Source organism: Pleurodeles waltl, chromosome 10 (genome assembly GCF_031143425.1).
Source record: "Pleurodeles waltl isolate 20211129_DDA chromosome 10, aPleWal1.hap1.20221129, whole genome shotgun sequence".
NCBI lineage: Eukaryota > Metazoa > Chordata > Amphibia > Caudata > Salamandridae > Pleurodeles > Pleurodeles waltl.
In genome coordinates, this window is record NC_090449.1 from 664,667,292 (window position 1) to 664,690,004 (window position 22,713).

General features: G+C 41.8%; 1 protein-coding gene across 3 annotated transcripts in view; it reads right to left on the minus strand.

The window, feature by feature from the left end:
- PTPRN2 (protein tyrosine phosphatase receptor type N2) overlaps positions 1 to 22,713 on the minus strand; it is a 2,126,515-nt gene that overhangs the window by 1,026,638 nt on the left and 1,077,164 nt on the right. For all 3 annotated transcript variants that reach the window (XM_069211159.1, XM_069211160.1, XM_069211161.1), the window contains exon 10: positions 19,198 to 19,284. In XM_069211159.1, the coding sequence (XP_069067260.1) occupies positions 19,198 to 19,284 (87 nt within the window). The remainder of the gene's footprint in view (positions 1 to 19,197; positions 19,285 to 22,713) is intronic.

Below are 22,713 nucleotides of genomic sequence, written 5' to 3' on the forward strand. Positions count from 1 at the left end.
CCGTTGGCAGCTCTCCGTCCTTTTTCGGACGGGGAGCCGCCAACAGCCATACTGGTGGGAGGCGGGGAAGTGGAGGTTGCTCCACCTCCACCACCACGCCAACAGAACACCGTCCAGCGAATCACGTCCTGTGATTCGCTGTGGCAGTGTTCTGTTGGCGGTGTGGTGTCGGCGGAGCTGCCCCCATGGCTCCCGTCCCCTCCCGGAGGATCGTCGGACCAGGTTCAAACCGCAGGAAATCCAGGTCTCCAGCCCGGCGGGCGGAACGGAGAACCGACGGATGACCATGGCAGTAACCGCCATGTTCATAATTCCATGAAGGGAGACCGCCAGCCTGTTGGCGGTCTTACCGCCGGTTCTCCACCTTCCGCCAGGGTCGTAATGACCCCCAATATGTGTAAAGAAAGTGAATATGTATCAATGAAGAATGTGATGACCAACTGACTTATTGACCTTTTGATCTTTCCCCCCCTTATGAAGCATTTAAGGTATCTTTAATGTTTATACAAATATTTATGTGGTCTTTGTTCCTGCTGTTATGGCCCACCCACCTTTCCTCTAATTAAGGAGCAGTGATGATCTCACACTAGGGTGCATTAGTGCACACACCCCTCAAGCACACACAATCGTATCAGTCTAGAGAAGTTCCCAGAAAGCTTCAATCCTGTACTAAATAGGCACGGGAAGTACAAGATCCTCGAGCGAACACGCACATTGAATGCTGCAGCAGCAGTGCAAGGTTGCGTTAAAGAACATAAGCAGTAACAGCAAAAGTGTCCCTTGCATACAGAACAGACAACAGCTGTTCAATCTTTCTTCACATGCACAAATGTAGGCATGGTATGCTCCACACTTGAGAAGCATGGGTGAAAGCTTCCATCAGACACTGCCAAAGATTATGATGGCTCCATCTGAAATCCCCTCATCACAACCCAGGATAAAGCCTAAAAGACTGGAGTACAGTTTAAAATTATTGTTTGCCATTAATCTAAGCAGGGTCCCTACCATATCTTCATTGAAAATACCTCGAGGCTACTGAATATCTTCATTGAAAATATCTTGAGGCTACTGAATAAATCAGGACAATCTGAGGTACTGGACGGTGTTGCCAAAAATGAATCACTTCTTCACCAAAGATTAATCTTGGGACATTTCTGGATACCCTGCACTCTAACATCGGAGGAGCCCTTGAGCACCATAACAGGTGTATTTATTGTAAAGTGCAAGTTCACCCGAAAGAAGTCTAATTGCACTCTTGACAGACGTATGTTTATCCCTACTCATCTCAATGTTAACCATTTAATTGGCTTCAGAAGGATGAAAGGTTGAGTAGAGTCGCTGGGATGTCAGTCTGTAACAATGGGATAAAACACAGATACTTGGGATGGCTGCATTATTCCACAGAGACACCAGAACTTGCCTGATATGGTATCTATCGGGTAAAATAAATCTGAACCAGTATGTAAAGCAGGCAACAAGTAGTTCAATTTATAATGAATGATCAAATTAGTGGTCAAGATCCTCTTGAAAATCCTTTTATTGACTGCCACAAGGTAAACAAGTGAGAGACCATCCAGGATAACAGAAATAAGTCACATTTTAGAACGATCACATATCTCATGTTGGAACTCACCTTTGCCTTTTGCTCAAAAGCCTATTATGATCTCTCAACACTGAAGGGAAAGTCAAAGTGTTCAAACTCTTAGCTGAGCCATGCACTTCATCCTTCCTTAAAACTCAAATCAGGCACTCCAGAACTGCTGAATATATCTATGTCACAGGGTTGTGTCCCTTACTACATAAATAAGCTATAGTGACTATGGCCTGATGTAGATCTCGGCAGAGAGGAATACTGCGTCACAACGTGACGGATATTCAGTCTGCCATATTACGATCCAGTTATATCCTTTGGAAATCATAATATGTCAGACAGGAGATTGGTCACGTTTCTGACGGGGTAACCCCTACACTGAGATCTAAATCAGGCCCTATTTACTTTTATCCCAAAGCATTGGCTCAATAATGCCCCCTCTTTTTACTTCTACTTCTAATCTTCGAAGGAGTTGACACATATCCATTTTAGTTTTTCACTGAACTCACTGCAGGGAACCTGGAAACACCCTGGTGGCCACCAGGATATATAACTCCTCAAATCTCCTGACATGGACTAGGCTCAATGTCATGGCCAAAATGTATCAGAACACTTTAAAAGTTCTAAGTTGAGTTACTAATGTAAAGTTATAGATCACTAATAAATATATCTAGCCTAAGCAAAATGTAGTACGATATTTATTAAAACCATTATAGGATGTACAAAGCATTGTCAAAAATAGGCCAAATATAGGCAATTATGTAAATGTACATAATTACCAAGTAAAAGCTTAGCAGACGGATCAAGAATCACATAAAGTTGTAAATCTAGCTTAATAAATGCACTGAATTACAAGAGTGATACAGCAAGCAATACAAGACAAGAAAAAGAGAAGAAATAAGTGTTTACAATTACAGCAAGATCAGATAATCATTTTACATTATTATTTCATGTCATTGCTACATTTTTTGATCCATTTTACCATTTTAATAGATAGCAAAATGCAAGTGACAAAGCATCATGAATTAAGCACTAAATGCTGATGATGCTCAGAAAGGAATGGAAAGGCGTAGCTGCTGCTAAGCATGGAAAACAAATACTTATAACCTGTCTGTTATACTTTTAATTATAATAATCAGTGATAATTATGAAATGTTTTAGATCAGAGACCAGATTGCCTTGTTTTGGATACTGGGTCAACTTGACCTGCAGTCTAATCTAATCAAGTAACCTACTAACTAGAGAAGTAGTCTATCTGGTGAGAGACCTCAGCTGCACATTTAAAGATGTCAAATGTGTTATTTTCAGAATAAAATAACTTTGTGGTATTATAATGATGCTGTAATGTATGGAATACTCATCTCATATTTTCATCAACCAGGCCCAGCTGCATTAATAAGCGCAAAGCTGAGGATGCATACATTGAAATTAATTTCTCTGCAAGTGGAGCTGCAGCTATTTTCACTACTGGACTCTGTGACTCTAATGTGAAAACATTGTGCAATCTGCAAGTCTTCAACAGATACAAAGCCCTACCATCCCTGGACCAGATGGATTGACCATAATGTACTACTTGACACCCTCCTGATGATTTAGGGAATTGCTCCTCTCATGCGGCTGACATTGATGCTGGATCCAGGGCCCTGCTCTCGCTTCGGACATCACAATAATCTCTTGGAATGTAGCAAATTTCTGGACTAAACTGTACAATCCTGATTGGCTGCATGTAGTTAACCACTATGGTATCATTTGTTGCCAGGAGACCTGGGAATGCAAACCCCAGTATATAACTGGGTATATCATGTTTTGTAGCCACGCTATTCCGTCTTCAGTAGGCAGGGCTAAGAGTGGCCTGTCAATATTTGTTTCTGTCAATCTTACTAGTATTAGTGTTCAGGACCTGTACTGTACACCCCATTATCAAATATTACTTTTAAGTCTCACAAATCATTTAATCTTGTGTTGATAAATTTCATAACATTTTTGACTCTTCTGTGACAAAGGATGTTGATGAATGGTAGTAGCATTTGTTGAGTATAGAGAGTACACAGGAAAAGGAAACTTTGATCATGTGGACGGGGATTTTAACATGTGTAACTGTGACCCCAAAATTATAATGACATGGGCTAGAAGATGATTTAAATGTAACTCTTACTTATTTTAGACATACCCCTTATAGGGACGCCCTGAATAAAATCATTTTAACAAAGAACTTAGTATTTGCACAGGATTTGAAATCTTCTTTTGCCCCCCAGTTCAACTGATCATATATTGTTTTCACCAAATCTAGTCTCAACTGTTCTGAATTAGAATGTAGTGGCAAGCTGTATTAGCGATCACAACCTCCTTTTCCTGCAGTTGTCACTCATGTTTTCCAAATAAAGACACACAGGCTCCTCGTAGGGCCATTAAATTTAGAAAGAACGGGCAGTGCATATCAAATGGAACCAGGTGGACGGGGATCAATTTATGCAATATTTAGTGGTGGATAACCAGCCGTAAACAGAGAAGTGTCTACACCAGCAGTGCGACCCTAAATACATTAATCAAGCTTTATCTATATTTCATCAGCACTAACCACAAGTAAATCTCCTGGCCCAAGAAAACCTAGTTGGTTCAGCCAAGCATGTTCTCATGCTCATGGAAAGCTTAAGGCAGCTCGAGGGGAATAGCCACGGGATAAATCAAAAGTGATGTTATCTAGGAAAGCGTACAAGACTGCCATTTCAGCAAGGAAGACAGAGATAAGGACCAAGCTTGGGAAAACCTGGAGACTGCAAGTAATACAAAGGATTCCCATGCGTTTTGGAAAATATTTCAGGATACTTTTTTTCTAGTTTTTACAGCCTGCAGATATACACTATAATTTTGCTGTATGCCTGGGTCAAGCACTTCACTAAGATATTTGACCCGGATAAATTGACCCATGTGCCACCAGCGGCAAAAGAAATTATATACGATCATAACGACTGTGTCAAGTTAAGTCAATCAATTAAACTGACAGACGTCACCTTGGCCATAAAAATTTGTTTCTCAGGGATGGCACTCAGCCCGGATGATATTCCTATAGATTTACTTAATGAGAACCTTGATTTATGGTCCCTTTAATTACAATTGTTTTAAGGGCAGTTGTTATAGGTCCATTGATCTCAACCTGGTGTGAGACAGTAATTGTACCTATATTTATAAAGGGGGAAAAAAGTCACTCACACTGCTATCACACTATTTCGCTGCTGGATAGCAACAATAATATATTGGGGAGGGTAATTTTTTACAAACTTGAAGATTGGTCATTTGAGAACCAGATACTGTTGGATGTACAGTAAGGGTTTCATCCAGGTTTGGGTGCTGTGAATCACAGTCTCAATCTCTATCTCATTACCCAGAAATATGTGAGGGCTAAGGAGGGATCCAATTATCTGGCATTTATGGATCCTACATATGCCTTCGATACTGTCCAATGCTCTAAACTTTGGGACATTATGGAAGTTATGGGGATTGATAGAACCTTGGTGGATTTACTCTGCCGGTTACACTGGCAAACCTCGGCCAAGGTACTCTATACCAGAGAGCGCAATGTCTCAACCAAGATTAACTCCACCATAGCTATAGGCCAGGGTTGTGTCTTGGGCCCATTTAATTTTTTTGCTTTATATAAATGGCTTGACAATTTTCTGATCTACAGAGGTAGAGATCTGCCGAAGATCGGTTCTCGGCCCATACCCACACTATTAATAGAAGTTCTGATGCAGAAGTGCTTATAGTGCAAGAATTTACATATCTAGGTATTCATTTCAAGGCAGGTTTCAATTGGAATGTTTTTGTTGAAAAAATTGGAACCCTTTAATTCCAGAAGTCAGTTGATTAAAGGTTAGGGCATAAACCTGTAGAAGAATTTGTCCATGTATTCAAGAGCAAGTGTCTATCAGTTGGCACTTTTGGAGCCAGAGTTTGGGTTATGTCAATGATTGCGCCATAAAAAGGGTTACAAATATATTTTTATGCAGGCTGCTAGTTCTCCCCTAATCTTCATCTGTTATTCACTGACAACCGAGGTTGGTCTTGGTTTTGTAGAGGGCAGTAATAAATTGCAACCTCTGTTACTATGGTCACATATTTGGAGGAAACCAGAAGTGCACTTTATCAGAGCCATAATACTTGATTGTCTTGCATTAGACAAAACAGCAAAAATATCCTGGTTGCCTATTCCTGCCCCATTGTCAAGCCTTACTATGGAATGATCAACATTTCCGAAATTAGTTTGGCATTTCTGTCTCCACTTTGTTTTTCTAGGTGATTTTTTCGTTATTTCGACCCCAGAGAGTCTTCTACGTAAAAGTCAGTGTACTGATGAAAGGGCCTATGGAATTTATGATATGACTATGCCTTTTATTTTCTCTATAGTTATTGTGTGCTTTCTACTGACAATATGACCTTGAGTGATTACAGGAATCATTTATTGGATTACTATCATGTTCTGCACTAGAAATCTTTCCAGTGAAAATTAGTAAAGTTAACTTGTTTTCCCTATGACACCTGCAAGAGTTTTGATATGGTGAGTAGACTGAATGGGGGGTTTGGCACAAAGACATAATGCCTGATTACAACTTTGGCGGATGGGATAATCCGTTACAAACGTGATGGATATCCCGCCAGCCATACAGTATTACATGTTTCATTATATCCTATGGAACTAGTAAAATGGCAGGTGGGATATCTGTCAAGTTTGTGATGGATTATCCCATCCTCCAAGGTTGTACTCAGGCCCATAGTGTGTGTGAATGCTCTAAAACATGCCTTTTGTGTTTGGAGTATTGATGTGTGTTGTTTTCTCTTTTCATAAAGTACTTCCATAATACAAAGGAAGAGTGACTGAATACATGTGTGGGCAGTCTGACTGTGGTGATATCCTGTCTGTCCAGTGGGGACCCCTGTCCTACATCCTCCTCCTGTCTCCCTGAGAACAGTTACCAGACACTTGTGGTATATAGTTAGTAGTGTGTTGGAGATAGTTCCAGAATAGATTAGTTGGGCCATTTTTGCTCCTGTGGATTTTTGAAACCTTAGGTTAGTGGAAACTTGACACTTACTTTGGAGTTGAAATATTATTTCTCACACCACCAGGGACCCCCACACTTCACAAATGATAATTAATTTTGAGTGTGAACAGTAATCCCTGCAGATTCTAATGCTTTCCATAACTTTATTTAGCTTGTAAGCCTGGAGTGGGAGTAGTACATCTGCATCCCCAGAACACATATTAATTTATTAAACAATGCATGTATTAAATATTGTTTAATATGTTTGTATATTCATATATACATTTTAAATGTGTAGCATTTAAGAAAATGTATTAATTTGTGAATGTTTAATTTTTTCATCATTTTCAAAGTAACTTGATGTTTATAAAATTAATTTGAGTTTTAATTGATTTATGTTTTGTAAATTAAATATTTTTAAATCTAAAAGTTATTAATTTAAAGTATATATGGTTTTTAAAGAATGTATATAATATTTTAAAAATATATATCCTGTATGTTGTCCATTGCTTTTCAATGGTTGTTAATTTTAATGTTAATTTTAAAAGTCAATGCTATTGTTAGGAATATTTTTGAATTACATATTATTTAATGTTCAATATATTTCTACAATGATATTTTGGATTGAATATTTTAGTTGTATTAATTATAAGTATAGGGTAGTCAATAAATTGACTATCTATATTTTGACTTTAATATTATTGCAGGTTGATATTTTGGCAGTCAATATCCAGGAGTGCAGTCTAAAGGATACTAAAGCCTCAGTACAGTGAACGACAAGGAGTAAAGAGGCTTCATCTTACAAGACAGAACTGCCGCAGATCTTCATAGAGGGATGCATGTTCATTGGCCATTTTTAAGGCAGAGCCTTATTTAGAGTTTGGCAGATATGTTGCAGAGTACTGTCTGTCTGCAAGTCAACTCCTTGGACTGCTGTCTCAGTTAGAGACAGGTGGACATTTAGCATTCAGACAACGGAGCCCCAGTTGTCTCTGCAGATGAAATACTTCCTCCAATTGGCCGCTGAAGTAAAGGCAGCCAGCTGTAGGACATTACACCATCCTCCCTCCCGCAGGTGAACAGTTGCAATGACTTTTTTTCCGGTACATCACTGCCACAAAAAACCTAGCCGTGAGGTACAGGTAAAACACAATAATTAGCCCCACACCTTGAGGGAAAACTCCCACGGCGCAGGGGTTATTATTTATGTTTTTGTATTTCAAAAAGAAATTTCAGGTTGGGAGTTTGCTTGCTTTACAAAAGCAAAAACAAAACTTCAAAGGTTTGCTGTATGCTTATCAAAGCCGTAGGCAGCGGTACAACAAACCTTTACTATATTGAAGGCAACCACTGCGAGGGCAGTTACTTTCAATGTACAGAGATGACCGCAGGGCCATGGGCCTTTTTCTAAATTTAGTGGGCGGAGTACCCTTGGGACAGCACAGCTAATGTCCTCTGCCAAACCGATGGACGCTACACCAATCACCAACCTCTAAATAAGGCCTGCAATTTGTAAAGGTATAAACATAAAGGAAGACAACCCTGTACATCCAGGCCATGGAGACTCCTGTATACGAATGTATACCTAATGTCATTCTTGGAAACCGGGGAGTAGGTTCTCAGGTTAAATCATGAGGTATAATTCATAAAAACATGATAAATTGATCTTACCTTTTTATATTATTAAATATCAACTAGACATCTTCATATGTGAAAACATTTCCATAACAATGAATAATAAATTGTCTGTCAGTAAAAAAGCAACAAGAAATTGAGTGCGGAAAACATAAACGAAAAACTTGTAAAGTTCAATCAAGAAACACAATATAGACAAAGAGAAGATTGGTAGTGAATAAAAGGACAATACTAAATAACTCAAAAGGGCTACTAGCACCTTTAAATATATGTCACGATAGATAGGTACATTTCATACTTCACTTTAATTTGTTCCTCTTACAGCAGCAATAAATGTAATTTAAAGTGGATTTCCCTTAACCCCAGGCATAAACTTAACTTGAATACAACATCCTGTAGGGCTACCCATCCTGTTGCTGTTGATTTATGCATGGGCTTTGGTGGTACTCCAAAGATCTAGTCTGCAACCCGAGAGGCCCACAGAACATACTAAGTTTTAAAGTATCTCAATATTCACTGACGTGTCGGTTCAGAAACATGATTGGCTATAGTAACATGAACAAAAGTTAAAAGTTTGTTAGCAAAAAAAGAAACACAGAGGTGAACATTATTTCACCCATAATGAAATGTGGGGATTTATGAAGATTAGAACATGATGGGTACCAAGTACAATTTAAACAAAAAGTCAAATAATATCAATAAAGTTTAAGGTTACGATTAATGTTCAATACACCTTGTTATCATAGTGATTTTGTTGTGTTCCAAAGATTCACTTAAGTAAGGAATATGTTTTGGAGATTGGTAGGAGAGGCATTTGGGGGCATATTTATACTCCGTTTGCGCCGGAATTGCGTCGTTTTTTTTAACGCAATTTCGACGCAAAACTAACTCCATATTTATACTTTGGCGTTAGACGCGTCTAGCGTCAAAGTCCATGGAGTTAGCGTCATTTTTTAGCATGGACACCTACTTTGCGTTAATTATATGCAAGGTAGGCGTTCCCGTCTAAAAAATCGACTCCGAGGCATGTGTGTCGGATTTATACTCCCGGGCAAAATTCACGCCCGGGAGTGGGCTGGTCAAAAAAAATGACGTACGGCCGCTTTTGCGCCGTTTTTTAGCGCCTGCAAAAGGCAGGAGTTAAGGGACCTGTGGGCTCTGAAGGAGCCCAGAGATGCCCCCCCATTCCCCCAGGGACACCCCCTGTCACCCATGCCCACCCCAGGAGGACACCCAAGGCTGGAGGGACCCATCCCAGGGACATTAAGGTAAGTTCAGGTAAGTGTTTTTTTTTTTTTTTTTTTTTGTGGCATGGGGGGCCTGATTTGTGCCCCCCTACATGCCACTATGCCCAATGACCATGCCCAGGGGACAGAAGTCCCCTGGGCATGGCCATTGGGCAAGGGGGCATGACTCCTGTCTTTGCTAAGACAGGAGTCATTTCTATGAGGGTTGGGAGTGAAACAAAATGGCGCAAATCGGGTTGAGGCGAAAAAATTGCCTCAACCTTACTTGCCCCATTTCTTGACGTCCAAGCCCCATATCCCCCTACACCGGCGCTGCCTGGTGTACGTCGTTTTTTTTAACGCACACCAGACGGCGCCGGCGGCTAACGCCGGCTAACATCATTCAATAAATACGGCGCCCGCATGGTGCTTCAGAATGGCGTTAGCCGGCGCTAATTTTTTTGACGCAAAACTGCGTTAGCGCAGTTTTGCGTCAAAAAGTATGAATATGGGCCTTGATTTTTTAATGGTGAAATCTTTCAACTATACATCATTGGGCTGGATGATCCTATGGTTAAGCAGATTTCCACCAGGGAGAGGTCGGGAGGGAAAAGCAAAGTCCCCCCCTCCTAAGCCTCACTCATAACTATATGAAAGGGAAAAGTATCTGTGGTTGGTGGACAACTCCGTCACCTCCTTCTGGTCTGGGAGAAATCTTCAGACACCTGGGTGTTGGCTGTCTTGAAGACAGATTATTGGATTGAGTTCAGGCACATTCCTCCCACTTCAGGGGTCCATCTAACTCCTTGGCCCTCCTGGATGGAGAAACATTTGGCTTTGCCTCTGGGAATTTCCTCTCTTCTGCAGAAAGCGGCCATTCGAGTGGTTCCTTCTTTGGTGCAGGGTAGGGAGTTCTACTCCATCATCTTTCTGGTGACAAAGTCTAGTGGCAGCTTCCAGCTGGTTTGGAATTTAAAGGCTCCAGACAAATTTGTTCTCCACCTTCCTTTCAAAATGGAGACTTTGCAGAGAATATTTCTGTTGGTGGTCAAGGGGCATTGGATGTGCACCCTGGATCTGCAGTGCGCTTATTACCTTGTGCCAATCCACCCTCACTTCCATCACATACCTGTGGATCTGTATTCAGGGGGTTCATTACCAGTTTTCGGGGCTGCCATTCTGCCTCCGGTTGGCATCATGGGTCTTCACCAATGTGGTGGCTCCACTGGTTTGTTTCTCTTCAACTCCACGGCATCCACTTGCACCCCTATGGGGACGATTGGCTGCTCCATGCGCCATCAGAGGAGCAGCTTCTTTACAACTCGTAGGTGGTGTGTACAGCTCTCAGGGATCATGTTTTTTTTAGGAACATGCCGAAGTCCCAGTTGGTGCCCTCTCAGTTACTTTTATTGGTGCCTGGTTTCAAACCGACCTCAACGGGGTCTTCCTTCACCCTCCCTGGGCCTTGGTCCTGCAGTTGATGGCGGTGGAGTTGATTGCTAGTGCCTATCTGTCCGTTCATGGTTGGTTGTAGCTGTTGGGACACATGGCAGTGGCAATGTCTACAGTTCCTTGGGCAAGCTTTCTTCATCGGTCTCTGTTGATTCATCAACTGTCCTGTTTGGGATCTGTGATCCATGGACTGGGACCAGCAGGTTCGGGTTCTCCAGGCAGTCCTCCGGGATCTGGGCTGGTGGACAGAGATGGACCATTTGTTAAAAGGGGTTCCTTTGCAGCCAGATCCTCTGCTGGTCCTTACTACAGATGGCAGTGCCTTTGGTTGGGCTGTATCTTTGAGGGATCAGTCTCTACAGGCTTGTTGGTCTCCCCTTGGAAGGAACTCATGGCAGTCTACAGGGTGATCATGGGGTTTTGTCATGTCATGGTGGGTGACAATTTGGTGGTCTGTTCTTACAACCATGTGACTGTTGCTTATTTGAACTATTGGGGGTATACGTTCAAGGTCTCTCAATGTGGTGTCTCTGCCTCTGTTTCAGTGGGGAGAGAGTCATCTTCAGTCTCTGGTGCCGGTTCATGTCAAGGGAGTGGGCAATGCTGTGGTGGACAGCCTCAGTCAATTCTTTCCTTCCTCTCAAGAGCTGTTTCTCACCAGGGAGGTGTTTTGCAGGTTTGCAAGTGAATTGGTGTGCTTTTCCCGGACCTATTTGCATCTGGGCACAAGGGGCCGGTTCCCAGGTTTTGCACCTGCACCCAGCGGGAGAGGGCTGGGAGGGTGGACAATTTATGTGGTCCTTGGCCTCACCATCTGTTGTACATCTTTCCCCAAACTTGTCTGGTCCCCCAATTTCTGGCCCGTCTGCTGAGGGAGTCCGGAGTGGTGGTTGTGGTGGTGCTGTTTTGACCCTGGTGCTCTTGGTTCTCCAATCTCAAGTTGATGGCAGTTCAGAATCCTCAGTTGATTCCTTGCTCCCTCTCTCCTCCGCAGTTTCTTCCATGCCTGGCCCTTCAGAAGCTTTGTCTTTCGGTGTGGAAGTTAAAAAGGTGGGGGTTGCAGCACAAGGGAATCCCCAGGCATTTAATGATGGTTATCTAACAGTCCTGTCGGCCTTCCACTTTGAAGTCCTATGAGAGACATTGGGGTAATTTACGGCACTGGTGTGGTTTCTCATCAGTTGTTCCCCCTGGAGTGTTCCTTGACTAAGGTGTTGCAGTTTTTGTGGGAAAGGTTTGAAAAGAGGTTGGCAGTGTCTACTCTGAGGGGCCAGTTGGATGCTATCAAGGCTTCTTGCTCACCTTTGAGGAATCTGGCTGATGTCGATGATCTGGTGGCACATCTATTGCGGGGCTTTTCCCTTTCCTGCCCCTTTGTTAAGCCCTTGTTTCCTTTTTGAGATTTGCCTCTGGGGTTGAAAGTTATTATGTTAGCTCCCTTTGAACCTTTGGAACTCGGAGACATTAAGTTTGTAACCGTTAAAGTTGCATTTCTCTTTGCCATCACTTCAGCCAGGCAGATGGGGTAGCTGGGGGCTCTGATGGCTCAGGAGCCCTTTTTGTCTTTCTCTGCCAATGGGGTGATGCTGCACTTGGATTCCTCCTTTGTGCCAAAGATGGCTTCACAGTTTAATAAATCGCAGGAGATTATACTGCCTGCCTTGGGGGTTGGTTCATGCTATTCCGAGGAGGTTGCTTGGTCATTGTTAAATGTGAAATGGGCCTTGCAGATCTATCTCGAGTGAACACAGTATTTTTGGAAGACGGACTCATTGTTTGTCTCCTTTGGGGCTTCCTTGCAGGCAGATGGCCCCCTCTGTGTTTCTTGGCAGGTGGATTAAGCAGATTATTGAGTTGGCTTACTCTCTGGCTGGGTCTCCTCCTCCTGCTGGGGTGCAGGGTTGCCCTACTCAGGGGATGGCGGCTTCCAGGGCTGAGTTGCGGGTGATGTCTGCTGCCAAGGTTTGTCGGGCTGCTACATGGGTGTCCTCTAATACCTTTGTGAGGCACTGTCATCTCCAAAATGTGTTGAGTGATGATGACAATTTTGGGTTGAGGGTCTTGCAGGCTGTGCACCCCTGATTGGGTTTTTTCTTCCTCTGTTAAAAAAATCACTTTTGGATGCTGCACTTGGGGTGGTTTCCTTTTGTGATGTATGCGGTGTATGAATGCCGGGTTCCAGGCTTTGGCATTCTCCATTTGTCATTAATGGGACGAGGACTGGGGGACCAGGGCATAATGTCCTATTACTTACTTGTAATCTTCATTACTCCTGGTCCTGTTGTCCTCATCCCATTCATAACGCTCCTCCCTCCATCCTGAAGCGCTGGCCTTCATAAGTGGAGGCATGGTATGTTCAGAACAAATGCTGGATAAGTACTGGTTAAGTACCCCGGGTGGGAGGGAGTGGGGTAGGGTCCCAGCATTTCTTATGTTCTCTTTTTCTGCCAGGGAGATATCCATAGCCTCATTTGTCATGAATGGGAGGAGGACAACAGGACTAGGAGTAATGAAGATTACTGGTAGGTAATAGGACATTATGGCCCTCATTCCAATCTACAGCCGAGCGGTCGCCTATGCAGCCGCAAACTCGCCGGCTGCATTACAACATCCCCGCTGGGCCGGCGGGCGGAAACATAGTTTCTGCCTGCCGGCCCAGCTGGGATGTCGGCCGTAACAGTGCAGCCGGCTCCTAATGGAGCTGGCGGCGTTGCGGCCGTGTGACGGGTGCAGTTGCACCCATCGCGCTTTTGAAAAGCAGGGTGGGTCTGTGCCTGGGGGCCCCTGTACTGCCCATGCCAAGTGCATGGGCAGTGCAGGGGCCCCCAGGGCCCCACGACTCCCCTTCCCACCAGCCTTTCCATGGCGGTCTCTATTGCCATGGACAGGCTGGCAGGAAGGGGAGTTATTATCCCCAGGGACAACGATGGCGGGAAACCGCTGGTCCCGGCGGTGCGACCAAGGCGCTATCGCCACGGTCATAATATGGCGATTTGTATTGCCAGCCTGTTGGCTGTATGATCGCCAAAACAACCCTGCCAATCTTTGACCGCCAGGGCTGTAATGAGGGCCTATATTTGACACTGTACCAATATACATTTTTGCAGTTTTATATAGTACAAAATTGACCAAGAGCATTTTACAACATAACAATATTATATTGGAAGAGATTAAGGGCAGAGGTAGAAAAATTCTGAATTGCGACCTGCAAATTGCGAGTCAGCAATTCAGAAAGTTAGATGGTGTCCCTGACACAATCTGCGACTCGCAAGGGGGTCGCAAAGTCCCACCTCATGAATAATCATGAGATGGGTCGCAATTTGCGATCCCCTTGCGAATGGTGGCCCTCACATGGATGGTGGCTTGCTGTGGACAGCAGACCACCATGTCTGTGACTGCTTTTTAATAAATCATTTTTTTTTTTTTGTAATGCAGCCCGTTTTCCTTAAAGGAAAACGAGATGCATTACAAAAACGAAAAATGAAACGTTTTCGTTTCATTTTTTCAAAGCAGGCAGTGGTCCATAGGTCTATAGGACCACTGCCTGCTCTGAAAAAATGTTTGCAGTGCCATTCACAACATGGGTTACCACCCATTTCAAAAGTGTCCAAACTACGATTGGTTTGCGATCCTGCATTGCACTGCAACTCGCAATTAGGAAGGAACACCCCTTCCTAATTGCGACTCGCAAACCCGTTTTGCGGTTCGATAACCAGGTTACCGAATTGCAAAATGAAGTTTGTGCATTACAAAGTGCTTTCTGCATGTCGCAAACAGCGAAATTCGTTGTTTGCGAGGTGCAAACTGCTTTGTACATCTGGCCCTAAGTGATTTGTCCAGAGTCCGAATCTGGTTTCCCAGTTGATGCCACACCCCTACAAACTTCCTTTCCCGTATACCTCCTGCTATGCCATTCATTTGTGTTGATACCGTTCAAGAAAATTGAAACTGCAGAACGCAACAAAAAAGAAACAAGGCAATTAACATTTCTCGTGAACGTATAGAAACACAAGCACAAAGATCGGGTTTAAAGAAATGTATAACCCGTTTTAACATTTTTTGGAATTAACAATTTAACACAATTATCTTCGGCTTTCAATTTCCTTTCCATATGGGATCTGCATCTTTGCAAGTAGGTCGTGGGTATTGCTGCTGTTGATTTTACCAGCAGAAGCACGGAGGCTGTGCTAGAAGTCATTTGTATCCTCAATTAAGACACTTTCCTACCAGAGGGAATTTCAACACGTATTTAGCAGAGTTCATAGTTTTATTAACTCCATTCCTCAGATGACTGAATTTACATTTAATATGGAATAAATCAAACTGTGGCATATCGCAGCCTCCATCTATTAACTTTATTTCAAAATATGAGTATGTCGTTCCCTTGCTTTGTGTATTTTCGTCAACTGTTGTACACCATATGGGCATTTCAAAGCTGTGCCAAAAAGAGCACCTCAACTGAGCATTTTTTTTGTGTTGTTTTCTGAGTAAGAATCAAGTGTAGTAGCAATAAAGGAAACAAGCATTTGCAGCACCAACAGGTATCAGCTCTAAAATTCCAATGCTCTCGCCAAATGCACACATGCACAAATATCAAGAAACAATAGAACGTAAGGCCGACAATCTCTCAATGGGTTTCTATCAAAGAAAAACCATTCCAAGAAGGCCGCCAACGTGCATGCGTGTGTCGTGATGCATGCGCAAATGTGCACCGTGCACGGTGTGATGCAAGTATACACATGCGCCGTGGTGCATGGTGATCATGTTTAATTCATAACTCCAGTTTAGGACAGCCATGTTATAAAAATAAATTATACTTTAAAAAAAAAAGAAGACAAGCATACGCAAAGCACAAAAAATGAGGCGAGAGGTCCAGCAGTAAGTTTGCGGCTGAAGTACCTTTGTAAAAATTAAAAATAAACAGCCACAAATAAATTTAGCAACGGAAGTGGGGAGCGGTTTATAGCGGTAGATTTATATAGCAGTGAGCAGTGGACTGACTAGAAAGCACGCATGGGGAAGAGGAGGAAAAAGGGGGAGAGACCAAGGAAACATATGCATTCCCATGGAATTCCCAATACAAAATAATAAGAATCCCCTCAAATATGCAGGTGACGTTCAAAACTCATCCAGTCAGTCTGGTGTGTGACTAAAACAGCTGTAGGTGAGACAAGCAACAGAATAGGGAGGAAAGCCGTTGAATCGAAAGCAGACAACTGAGATGGACAGAAAACCCACCCAGACATGACCAATGGGCTAACCCAACCCCCACATCAGTAAACAATATTATGTACTCGAAACTACAGATCTACCTGCAGACAGCTTAAACTGCCTTAATCTGAGATCTAAAAACGTTAAAAAATATACGGAAAAAAATTAAATGTGATTGATTTCAAGGTACTAAATGACGGTTTCATATGGGTTTGCTACCTTTCTACTTTTGTACATTTTCCAGGCAGTGCAAATCCGATTCCTATTCCCTTAGATGATAAGGAGACATGCTATATTGCACATATATTCTGTGAGCCTAACGTAATCCCTTTTTAATTGTTCTCTGATCCTCATGATATTCTACTTTACTTCTTCACTCAAAGAGATCACTTGTAGTTGTATACATTGTGCTTCATGTATTGATATTATACTTTTTCCTACAAATTAAATCACTAAAGTGCCATTCTAATCAGAAAATCTAAACAATATGAACTCTCACATACAGGCCCAATGCAGGTCATTTGGCATGACATATTTCAGATTGCAAATTACAAACCAAGTCCCAGATTTACCAGCATTTTGTGTTGTGATCTTTAATTCACAAGGCCACACAACCACTGAAAAATAAACACCAACAACAATTATCTTATTATCTGGGAGAAGTTGTTTGATAGCATAGCAGTAACATTTGTTCAACCTTCAAGGGCAAGCTCCATCCTTCACACTGGCGTTGCTGTCAAGACACTCCAAAATATGGCCTTCAGTAACTCAGGGGAATGTTTCCAAGAAAGGGCTGATGCGCCACGTTTTTTGTGTCACCCCGCGCCCCCTAACATCACCATGGGAGCGCTATATTTTCTATAAAGCTCACCATGGCGCATGTTAGCACAATGGCATCATAATTTATTACGCTATTCTGGCGCTTTGCTAGATTAGCGGCATAAATTATGGCACTAGTCCAGCAAAGCACAGGGAGACACATAGGTTATTATGGGAGCGTCAGTTTAACGCCTGCCCTGAGAAGGCATTAAAAATGACGGTGAAATTGGCACAGGGAAATCTTGTAAATGTCACTGTGCCATTGTTTTAGGCCTCCCTGCGTGGAACGCTCCCCTTGCATACATTATACCTGGCACAGGCATAATGTGGCACAAGGGGTTACAAAGTGGTGCAATGTATCCATTGCACCACTTTGTAAATATGGCACACGGTGGGGGCTTCCTTAACACCTCTTTAGCGTAAAAGAAAATACGCTAGGGGTAGTGCAAGAAGGCGCAAGGGGCTTGTAGATATGCCCCTCAATGTGGTTAATTGAATAGAATATGCAAACAGAGAAAGGTGTTAGAAATGTTTTATGGGAGGCTTGCATTTTTAAAGTTACTTTCATGCAAAACTCATCAATATATATCAGCTATATCCAATTTTTCCAGCTGAAGCACTTGATTAAGTCTTTAAGCTCAGTAGGATGCTTGGATGTAGGGTTGTGCCCTATACGGCCTGCACCAAGCACACCAGCAGGCTGTGTAAGTGGGCTTTGGTCTATGCACAGGGTGAGCTTCCTGAAGATAAGTGTGACCAGGGCAGATACGATGATTACTGGTTACAATGTTGCCTGCTGAGATACTACCCTCTGACCTACCTGCATTAGATAATCACACACTCCAACCTAAATATCAATTTTTTAAGGTTATTGATCAGCAACGGAGTTTTGTTAAGGTATGGTGGCAGCATAAATAGTGCTAAATATTGTGGTGCAACACCATAGTAACAAAAGAATCAATGACCAAAACTTCAGCAAGGTAACTGGTAGAGGTAGTACATATAGTTTGAATATAATTAACCTCACATATAAGTACCTTTAAGACTGGCATATCTTAAATGTAGGTATGTAGATGTGGTGTTAAGAATAGTTAATCTATGCTTAACTTGTAGATATTTGGTCACCATATCATATTGTAACATATAGGTCTTCTTAAATAAACAAGGGAATGCCATGACAACCACTTGCTCCTGTCTAGGGCACATGTTGACAAAAGAACCTTTCTCCTTTGATAGGAAGATCCAGCCATCTATGTTGCCACATACTTCTGTGCCAGTTTGGACTATGTAACAGCCTTTACTTGGGGCATTTTACTTACTTGTGATCTTACAGAACGTCAACAACTTTGTGAACAAGATAGTCAATGAATGTTCAATCGAGTATGGACAACCACAAAGGGTACAGTTTCAATGTCTCTTCCTGGCATACATGTTTTTTGACTTAGAGAAATCACAACTCTCCGTATACAGAACTGCAGTGAGCTCAGTCCCTCTAATTAAAGAGAGAACTGAAGGGGAGGGTAATTCCTTTTGTTGCAAAATGGTGGGGATTCATTTTGTTAACTAGTGCCAAACGGTTAAAATGCTCTACCAGTAATAAGGAAAATTTCGAATAACAAGACCTTTGGGAAAGCAATTAAAACTCCTCTTTTTGTCAATCCTTATTAAGAGTTTGTATTTTCTTTCTCGTGGTCTCCTTCTACTGCCTCAAAGCAGGAAGCCTCTTTGGTGACCATGTGCGTTATGGGGAATAACGCAGATTAGAAATGGAAGTGATTGAACAGGAAGAATTGTATACAACAAGCTAGAAAATATGGTACATGTTCACTATTCTAGTTACATTTCTAGGCACTATTCTCGGTTCAGGGTCAGTGTTAGTGAAACACCATAAAGCCCATCAGGGTAAGTTAAAGCACATTTTGGGACAGTCACTGACTTGGAATGCTCTCGGCCTAAAAGGATACTGTGTTGTTCAAATCAGTCTTCACAGGGTCCGTACACAACCTTTGAGATGAAATACTATTTTAGCCCTTTGGAAAAATTAAAAGCTAAATGCTATATTTTCAGAAAAATTGACAGTTCCGTTAGATTCCTGTTATGCTAAACATTTTATCTCAGAATTCGACAAATAAGTCCCTCTGGACATGCCTTTATTGTGAAGTGATATACTGTGAAAACAAATATAAAAACGAGAATATAATTAAACTCCCATATGTGTACCTACTTGACATCACTGAAGTCGCTCATCTGTAGTTTAAGAATATCTGCCACGTCCTCAATTAACTCCAGGCCTTTCTCTCCTTTCAGAGATCTGTTGAAACAAAGCAAGAAAGGGATGATATTGCTGCAAAAAAATACAATCCATCAATACGTGTGAGAGGCTAAACGTCCCAAAAGAGTTATCACCTTGGCCGGTTCGAGTCTGAGAGCCGCAGCTTATTGTAGTAACTGTGACACCGGGGGAATTGGCATCAGGTGTTTCCGGTGGCCATGATGAATCACCCGCGTTTTCCAGCAATAAGACAAACAATAAGGTGCAAATGGAATTGTTAGGAAACGTAATGGGCCCCTGATGTGGTGAAGGCTCATCTCTGGACTTGATGAAAAAAAATTGCGGATGGTAGGAAAAGAACCGTGAATGGGAAATGGAACTAATAGCGGGAAACGGATTTCAGGGATCTTATACAAACAAATCACAGGCGCGTAAATATATGAAACGGAGTAAATGCTCGCCCCAGTAATGCCCATACACAGCGTTTGCGCAATTCAGAGAAAAAACATAGAGAAGGGGCTGGTTTTAAAACATGAACCTCACTAACCTTGCTATTTAGAATTTGGCTGTCCTGGTACTTCGTCACATCCTGTACATGGTACATATACATAACAGACAATGACACTTGAATTGTACCATTGACATTTTGTTCCTTGTTGGTCAGCCTCTGTTCTCTTGGTATATACTTGAACCTACTAAAACTAATTCCTGATTTAAACAGAAGGATAAAGTGCTCCGGGATTTCTGGAAGAGATGCTGAATTCGAAGGCATTTCTTCCTCCGCTATGCGGATAGTGTGGAGGAGGGAATTCCCTGTGATTTCTCCTTTGGATTTAGCTTTTTCTCTAGAAATCAGAAGGTCTGAAATTCAGACCCAAAATCTAAACCAATCCCTCAGTCAATTCTCTCTCTGTCTCCCGGGACAAGACATGTTAGATACATTTCCACTCCCTTTGTGAAATAAACACTGCAGAAAAATTATTAGACTTATAATATAGACCTGTTGTAGCCAGTTTTAAGAAAATGACTTGGCCTCTAATTTAGAAAAGGTGGGAATAACCTTATTACTACCACGATCTTGTAATTGTTTTACTACACCCGGTAATCTTGTTTTCACTGTAATTTTATTTTAAATTGGAAACACCCGGCAGGCACGGGGTTTGGGTTGTTTTCGTGTGAAGCAGCACTGTTATCACCAGCTGTTTGCTGGTGCTAAGGGGCACAGCTTTGCCATGCAGCATAGCGTGTATCATCACTTCTGTAATGCAGTCATATTACAATAAACAGTGAAATCAGGTTAAATGTATAGTAACCAATTATCGCAATATTTAACACTGCTTCTTTATGCTTTCAAAACTTCTCTAAATGAGTGTTTCAGTGTTAAAATCAACAGTTATTTTTTAAAATAGTAAATCGTAAACTAGGACTGTGCCTTTCAATTTAGTAAGTCGTCTGTTCACTGGCTTGTACATTAACACTCTGTCAGTTATAGGGCAATCTCCCAGCTGAATCAATCATCACTGTCCTTGGCAACATATAATGTTCTCTCAGATGTAGCCTTGCACTTCAGCTGAGCTTGAATTCAGAAAACAATTACAATTTTAGTTATTATGCCTGTCAATGGCTGATCACACCTTGACTCTTTCTCTGAAACATACTTTTAGAACATAGGAACAATGATGTTCTGGTAAATGAATAGGTTTATTAAATAATAACTGTGCAGACATTCTTATGGAAAGCTGTTTTCATGTTAACACTGCATACTGACTTTTAAAGTAAATTCGCTGACTCCCTATGCAGTGACCTGTGGCTTAAAATTCTCTTATCCGCATCTCCCGAAACATAAGAAAAGTAAGCTTTCCTCGACCACAAAATGTACAGCTTCCTAGTACCCGGTTTCAGGTTTTGTATATGATATAATGCAGTGGTTCCCAACTTGTGGTCTGGGGACCCCTGGGGATCGGCAACACCTCCTCAGGGGGTCTGCGACTGCTTAGAAAATTAATTAATATTAACAGATTAGGTCTCCAGCTTTTAGTAATGACTCAGTGGGGGGGGAGTCCATGGATTTGAATTATGATCCAGTGGAGGCCCCGGGGTTCCAGGAATGATAAAGTGGGATCCACAGAAGTCAAAAGTTTGGAAACCGCTGCTCTAATAAACTCCCCAAATACAAAAACAACGTCTAAGTAGTCACTTTGGTATTCCTGAAGTTATGCAAAGCAGTGCTTCTCCTCAATGCAGTAACAGATGTTACATAAGAAGAAACCTGTAATCTACTAATGTGTAAAATCCCAACATAAATAATGATAAATTGAAACCCAAATTAATAAATAATACTACATTCAAGTGTAGTGTGTCACCCAAACCCTAAGGGGCAATATTGGACCATATTACACGTGATACTGTTACACATTTTTTTTTATGTAGAGCGTGTTCTTTTGGGGGCTGTTTTTTCATAGTGCAGCTAACAATAGGCACTGATTTGAGTTAGAATGTTTAGGTTTTCTTTAATTTGTGGAATACTTTTTTAATAAAACAATGGAAAATGGTGAGGATCAGGGGATTTTAGGTGGTTCTATGGTAACACCATTTACTGAATAATTCTGGATGTTTCTAGACACCACAATCGCATCAAAATGTGATCCACAAATAGATATATATGTTATGGTGAAGTGTTACAAACAGCACCCCCTCTACCACTTCTGTCTGTCTAATTTTTATACCAGCAGTCCCACTGACAATGAAAGGGAAGAGTGAAAGGGGGTAACCCTATCTTTTTCCCCCTAGAGCCACAGATCCATCTCTATTTACCAATACCTTGGGCATAAGATTAGCATAACAGGCCAAGATATATTTCTCAATTAAAAGACCCACTGCCATTCTATTCATGACACATCTCAAAAGGGACCAAATGACTTTTTGGTATCTAGGGCTAGTATGATCCTATGGATTATTCTAATGAGAGCCTATTGAATCAAATGAAGCACTCTACTTATATTATTTAACGTCTATGTAAGATAAAATGTGACTGATTCAGATCTATCCAGTAGCCCATAAAAGGTTCACTGCAGTGGCATCTTGGAACTACCCAAGTGACCTGGTGTCTTCATGATGTAAGTGTGCTACTTTAAGGCATGTTTCCAACTTAGTTTAATCAAGTTTCAATCACATCTCTGGTCAGCTTTAGTCAATATGCAATTTTCTCTTCATACTTCCTAATTCACCTCCAAGAGTGTTCTTATTGATACCTCTCCATTGCCATTCTGTTTAAAGTATTGCTCTTTTTCGTCTATCAGTTCTGTGTCTCTCAGGAAGGTAGGATAGAAATAAAATTAAGTATTTTTCCTAGCTAGGCATACAAACTACCGTCCCATATTACTGGGGCACAAACCCTATAGTTATCTTATTTGTTGCTGTTATCAATGCAACATCATGCCTATCATATCTATCTTAAATTAGGTCTTG